Below are 7,500 nucleotides of genomic sequence, written 5' to 3' on the forward strand. Positions count from 1 at the left end.
CAGGGGGTCCCCACCAAAATGAGGCTATTCGAAAATAGTTGTGAGCTTGTAGAGCTGCTATTTTCAGTTATCTTGACAAATCCTCTCCTATGGGGGTCCCTGGCACAAAGTATTTTCAAATGGGCTCCATGGCCACATACATAACTACATTTGGGGGTCCTTGAGAACCATAATGACATAGATAGATGTGATGGCCTCATGGTTGTATTAGTGGAAGGCTATGTGAGAAGACCCCCTCCTGTGTGTTTGTGTTTGCATGTTTGCACGTGTGTGTGTGTGTGTGTGTGTGTGTGTGTGTGTGTGTGTGTGTGTGTGTGTGTGTGTGTGTGTGTGTGTGTGTGTGTGTGACTGTGCATGTTCATGTGCTTGTGTGTACACATACCACACTCTTGTTGTTCATTGTTCATGTTTAAGCGTGTACTGTAAGTGTGTGTGTGTGTGTGTGTGTGTGTGTGTGTGTGTGTGTGTGTGTGTGTGTGTGTGTGTGTGTGTGTGTGTGTGTGAGCTCATGCTGTTCCCCGTCACCCCTCGCTGTGTCAGTGTGTCATTATCCAGCAGGAGCTGCTCTAATGGAAGCTGTGATTAGCAATGCTGTTAATTAGACCACAGAGCCAAACGCACGCAGCGGCTCTGCCACAGCAATGTCTGCCACGCGCGAGCGCACGCACACACGCACGCAATGAAGTGGTCCTGACGTGATATGTTACAATGTCTGCCTTCTTTTTCTCAAAAAGCATTCCACATTAACACCTTAACAGTGTTTTGCCCTCCCAGGCAATCTGAATCTATTATGTAGTGATATCTGTATGTGTTGTTGTGATGTCTTGTCATCATGTTTAGTGTTTTTTTGTTGAAGAGGACTGTAACTGAAATATGCCCTCTGGTTTTCATCCTCGCATTGACTCTTGACTGTATGTCGGAAAGTGCTCTGGCTGTGCTCTCTTTTTTATGTCACCAAATAAAATCAATTAATCAAAGAACACAGCCATATATCCATCGATGGCAGCACATGAAAAGTATGGACTGCATGACAGACAGACCAAAAGACTGACCGACCAACAGAGTGTCTTTATATACTTGTGTGTAGGCCTATACTACTGTCCTGTCGCCTGGATAGATGTAATTATATTAGGGATTCGGGAAATAAGGTGGTACAATGCTTCTTTTGTTATCACAGCCGTAAAGCACTATGATATGGTTGAAGTGGAAGTACAAATACTACATTGGGCAGAAACCAAATTTTAACTTTTTGTGTGTTTCCGTGAATGAATGACCTACTTTGTCATACTACAGTGTCAAACAAAAGTAGCAAACATGGCCGAGCTACAAGCCAAAGTATCAATAGGCCTACTGCAATGTAGAACTACTCCGTTACAAGTAAAAGTCTGGAATTCAAAATGTACTGAAAGTACAAAAGTATTGGCATCAAAATGTACAAGGTACGAAAATTAGAAAGTACTCACTGTGCCATTTCAGGTTTTCAAATGTATAAAAATCCTTTGAAAATAGATGTGACGCATTGTGAGCTTGTAGATCGGCTATTTTCAAATGACACCCGAAATATAGGGCTGAAGTGGTTACTGTGTGTTTTGTAAATGTTTTAGGGAGAAAAAGTACAACATTTGGAGCCAAGCTGTAGTGGAGTAGAAGTAAAAGTATCAGAGATTTGACATAGGGTGCCTACACACCTTTCCAGCACATGCTGTACAGCGCTGGATGGAATCTGTAAGTGTCATGGCCGCCCCAATGCAATCCTAATGGAAGTCATATGGTTTGTAGTCCACATTTTGGACTACAAGCAGTTGTATGGCTTTAGGCTGTGTTTCGACTGCGCCCCTCCCCCGCACACAACACAATGTTGTGTCAAACCATGTGACTCCCATCAGGAATGCATTGGAGCGGCCATGACACTTACAGATGCTGTACAGCGCTGGATGGAATCTGTTGGAAAGGTGTGTACGCACCCATAGGCCTCACTCACACCTTTCGATCTAGCATACAACATTGATGCATGCTAGATGTAAGCAAGATGTAAGTGTCATGGCCGCCCCAATGCATTTCCAATGGAAGTCACATGGTTTGATACAACATTTTGGACTACAAGCTGTTGTATGGCTTTCGGCTGTGTTTCGACTGCCCCCCTCCCCCTCATACAACACAAATGTTGTGTCAAACCATGTGACTCCCATTGGAAATGCATTGGGGCAAGATGTACGGTATCACACTCTTTGCATACAACAAGCATACATCAGTCTGTTGCGAAGGTGTGAGTGAGGCCATACTGTGTAGGCTACTCAAGTAAAGTACAAATACCTCCTGTACTTAAGGAAATGCACTAAGTTACTTTGCTCCACTGAAGCCCACAAAGCAACGCATTGAATAGTAACAGTTTTGGTCCTATTAGGTTTCCAGCCGACACCGAAATGAGTTGACACATGGCAACACAAGACAGTCGAGCAACCGGGAATGTTTACTGTATCTTTTGTTATGCTGAAGGAGTACACTGTTTATCTTTGTTTTTTGTTGTTGTTGTTTCTTACAGATGATTCCCCATCTTTGCGTGCGTGCGTGTGTGCGTGCATGCGTGCGTGCGTGCAAGAGGGAGAGAGACAGAGAGAGAGACCGATATAGTGATGGAGCGACAGAGAGAGAGAGAATGAGAGAGTGACTCTCTCTCTCTCTCTCTCTCTCACACACACACACACACACTCACACACACACACACACACACAAGGGGGTCTAAAGTCTTCCTGCTCTGTTGGTGAGGAGGTGGGCCGTGTCCAAGCGCATCGGAACATTCAGAGCACACTGGGGGTTCATCCAGGATTCTGCTACGCTACAGTGTTGTGCGTTAGGGCCGCAGAGCTGCGTGCGTGCACGCGTGTGTGGTGCGTGCATGTGTGGAGTATGTGTACACTATGTGTGTATGTGAAAGCTCGAGCCCCCAGTGGCGTTCTGTCACCCCCCCCCCATCGCTCTGACATCTGGTCCTGTCTCATTTGCCGTAGGAGACTGTTTTGGTGATGGCTTTTTAATGCCACTGACACTACCACACCATTCATACCAATAGCACACATGCACACTCATGCACATAACACACACTCACATACCCACACACACTAATGGGCACATGTACACAAATAGCTTATGACACAAATGTATAGCGAAGTGTATCAATCATATTGTGTATATATATATATACCTGTATATATACAATATATCATTATTTATACAGTAGCGGTCTGATGAATTATCGTGCCTTTATTTGAATGAAAATGTTTGCTTTGGAATTTTTCACAAATCCCCTATCATACACGCACAGACACACACGCGCGCACGCACACACGCATGCAGGCATTCATTGACACACTTTGGCTCACCGTCGTCCCTCTTCCTCTTGCCCGCGTCGGCTGCTGAGCTAATACCCAGAATGCCGCTGATAGAGTAGGAGGAGCCAGCCGAGTCGCTGGTCACGGCGGAGACCTGCGTGGCGGCTACGGACGTCGCTACAGAGAGAGCACAAGACACGACAAACAAGCATTTAACCACTTGGACCCCAGCATCCATGTTATTGCTCAAATATAGCAGATCTATACAACTGCTATTTTTGAGTACAGTAGGCCCCATTACAGAGCCAATGTACGTGGGCTCTCCCCAAACACATCCGAGACGCCCCCTCACTTCCTACCTTCAAATCTGCACTGAAAACCCTTCAGAATTGCATTTCCAAGCTGATGTGTTTTTAAACTTGTTATATGCACTGTTTTATTGGTTTTACTCTTTTTAATTGTTTTTGAGTCACTCCAAGGAACAGCAATGTCCCTATGTCCTAACGACCTATGTGACTATGTCCCAATGTTTAGAGTACCAGTAGGGGCAAAAGTGGCGCTGTTGTGTTAGAAACAGAGAGAGAGAGAGATAGTGTTGCACTGTTGCCTGCTAATTACACAGAGAGAGAGAGAGAGAGAGAGAGAGAGAGAGAGAGGTGTCTGCTAAATGCTAATTCCCCCACACATTAACTCATTTCTCGACCATTTCGGACACGGGGCAGCTCGCCGGAACTGGGCTGGCAACCTGGGCACGTTCCTGTGGGTCTGGAAGTTCCGGGGACCCCCACACGGAATTGCACCACTCAGTTCACACGGGTGTGATTTCTTTCTAATAAAGTTGTCCTTTTTCTTGTTTCCCCGATGGCCCCACAAATGTAAAGTGTCTTTGAGTGTCGTGAAAAGCGCTATATAAGTCCCAGATATTATTATTATTATTAATGTTCACGTCTAGAGCAGTGGTTTTCAACCTTTTTCATATCAAGGCCCATTATTTATTGGGCATTTGAGCCACGGACCACCATTCGATGAGATTTATATAGCCTCTCAGACCCAAAACTAAAGAACATTTTGTTATCATTGGATAAGATTTTGTCCGCAATAATTCCATGCTGTATTGATGTGGTACCATTAGGAGAGATCTACTCTAATTGTCTAAACGTTTTGTAAATTAACTTTGTGAGTTAAGTATATATGCAGATTTTTTTAACAATAGTTTAACTCTTGAGAGCATAAAATGAAACCATTTTACACTCTCAAGAGTTGAAGCGCTATAAGGGTCCATTTGGTTACCAACTCTCCATCATTCAGCTGCATGGGGACCACCTGGAACCTCCTCAAGGAGGTGGTCGGGTTGGTTAATGCTAGACGTCCACAGATCATCAGACTAGGCACTTTCAGTGTCTTAATGGCCATGCAATCCATTGAAAATCAATTATAGAATAACAACATGTTAATGTGTGTGGATGCATGGATGATTGAATTGTTACCGTTCACGGCGTCCTATATGTTCCCTTTGGTTCTGTCGTTTTGAGAGCCCTGTCCCGTTTCCAAATTATGTAGCATTTCCCACACACAGCGGATAACGGATAGACAAACAGAAATGGAATGTCGCGGTAAACATTGCGGAATATAAATCCTATTGCCGTTTCAAGCGCACCGCAAAATCCTATAGTGTGAATTTAACTCTGACACTATATAGTCCTAGTCCTAGTCCTAGTACCTCAATGAACGCTCAGGTTTTTACTGTGTGAGAGGATTCCACATCTATACACAGCCAAATCTGTTGAGTTAATTGAACTCAGAGTGTGTATCAATGGAGGTGTTTGTTGAGCAGATGCTGTTTAAACTTGTGGGACCTGATGTGACCAAATGTGAAAATAAGGTCATAGATAAAAGAGCAGGCTGTGTGTTTCTCTCCATCTTTCTTTCTTTCTCTCTCTCTCTCTCTCTCTCTCTCTCTCTCTCTCTCTCTCTCTCTCTCATCTTTCCCCTAGAGGAGACAAGTTCCTCACTGGCCAACAAAGCTGCGTACCTGTCACAGCTTTGGTGACACAAATACAAGCACACAGCGAGCATGTCATATGCACACGCACGCACATGTACGCACGCACGCACGTCGCACGCACGCACACAAGGACAGATACACACAAACACACACACACACACACACACACACACACTCATTCACAAATCACTGATATAGCGAACATACAGTACATACACATACAAACGCTCTCTCTATCTCTCTCTCTCTCTGGTCCCTTATCTGTTCCCCTGTCAGCGGACGTGGGTCTGAGTGACAGTACGGTGTCCCAGGAGGGACAGAAAGGTGCGGAGACGTCCTAATCCTGTCTCCCAGCAGACCTCCAACACGGGGAGACAAGAGAGAGTGGAAGCGGGAGAAAAATGGAAACTCCACAGCAGGGCGAACAAATCACCTCCTATACGTTACTATAACAACATGGAGGCTATATCATATCAAATCACCTCCTATACGTTACTATAACAACATGGAGGCTATATCATATCAAATCACCTCCTATACGTTACTATAACAACATGGAGGCTATATCATATCAAATCACCTCCTATACGTTACTATAACAACATGGAGGCTATATCATAACAAATCACCTCCTATACGTTACTATAACAACATGGAGGCTATATCATATCGCCGCTGTCAGGCAGAAACCATATTTCAACTTTTTATGTTTTTTCATGCATTAATATGTCCTACTATACTTTATCATACAAAAAGTAGTGAAAATAGCAGATCTACAAGCTCACAGCACCGACGTATCGTGAGCTTAGATCGCCTATTTTTGATATTTTAAAAGGCTTTTGGACATATACAATGTTTCCACCCGACAGCAACAATATAGTTGATTTAGCACTTCAATCTTCTGATTTTCCTTCTCTTTCATTTCACTCTTTTAAAAAAAATATATTATTATTATTATCAGAACATCAGAATGGTTTAATTCTCCGAATCCAAATGTTCAATTTTACGCCCATGAGAGTGGGACCCATTTATCTGTGTAATCTGTAAGCTTGCGTACTGTACAGTATGGTACACACGTGTGTGTGTGTGTGTGTGTGTGTGTGTGTGTGTGTGTGTGTGTGTGTGTGCATGCATGCCAGCGTGTGCATGCACGTGCACTCATCCATGGTTGCATGTGCGTGCTGTACGTTGCATTTAGAGGGAAGAATCACAGAGCAACGTGCGTGAAAATTAATTTAGATTAAGAGACGCAAGTGGTGATTACGAGAAGCTGAGAGACACCGAAATGGAATGCACTCCAGGGCAGATGTAGAGTGAGAGACAGTTACATTTATGTGAGGCCTCAGGTGTTTATTGAAGATCAGATTTAGGTACAGTTACATTTTTTTTTTTTTTTTTTTAAGATATTTTTTTGCGGCTTACGCCTTTTATTAGTTTTTGAAGGGACAGACAGTAGGCTGACAGGAAACGGGAGAGAGATGGGGGAAGACATGCAGTAAAGGCCGTGTCGGGCTCGGGAGTCGAACCCGCGGCACACTGCGACTGGATTACCAGTCGGGTGCCCAGACGGTTACGCCACCGCCTGGGCCGTACAGTTACATTTTAATGTACAGTATAGGCTTATTCCCTCATGTAAAAGGGCAATAACCTTGCATAATTAGAATTGTGGTTGATTTACTCAATTCATTATATTGACAATGACACTACAAATGTATTCTCTGACTATAGTAGTCATGGCTAGGGATGTTAAGAAATTAGTTAAGAAATTAGTCGGTTAAACTTAATTAACTCGGTTAATAATAACTAATCGAATTCATCGAAACGTCTCTGCTTTTGCATGATGTGACAGACAAGACAGTGCATTTGATTCTATATTTTTCATACAAAGATGCCATTGCCTGCATGGCATCGATAATGGTCAAATAACTATTTGAATATAATATGCCTTTTGTATTCTTTCTGTATATCAGCAAAGATTTTTATGTTAGATACTGAGGGAAATTAAGATTCTGCGTTTTATTTTTAAAATGCCGCATATCAATTAACCGGATAATCAATCGATAAGCTTATCAAAACAGGAACAGACAGAGACAGACCATTCACGCAGTGCTGCAGCACAAGGAGATGTACCCCTCCCTTTTCCACATAAAAGACTTTCATAGGACA

The 7,500-nt window shown here is 43.4% G+C and overlaps 1 protein-coding gene across 2 annotated transcripts in view; it reads right to left on the reverse strand.

Moving 5' to 3' along the window:
• Nucleotides 1-7,500, reverse strand: part of pax5 (paired box 5) — a gene marked incomplete at both ends in the record, with an annotated part of 63,989 nt that overhangs the window by 30,948 nt on the left and 25,541 nt on the right. For both annotated transcript variants that reach the window (XM_083765924.1, XM_083765925.1), the window contains one exon: nucleotides 3,381-3,506. In XM_083765924.1, coding sequence (XP_083622050.1) covers nucleotides 3,381-3,506 — 126 coding nt within the window. The remainder of the gene's footprint in view (nucleotides 1-3,380; nucleotides 3,507-7,500) is intronic.

This window comes from Protomyctophum parallelum (genome assembly GCF_964188405.1).
Source record: "Protomyctophum parallelum genome assembly, chromosome: 5".
Classification (NCBI taxonomy): domain Eukaryota; kingdom Metazoa; phylum Chordata; class Actinopteri; order Myctophiformes; family Myctophidae; genus Protomyctophum; species Protomyctophum parallelum.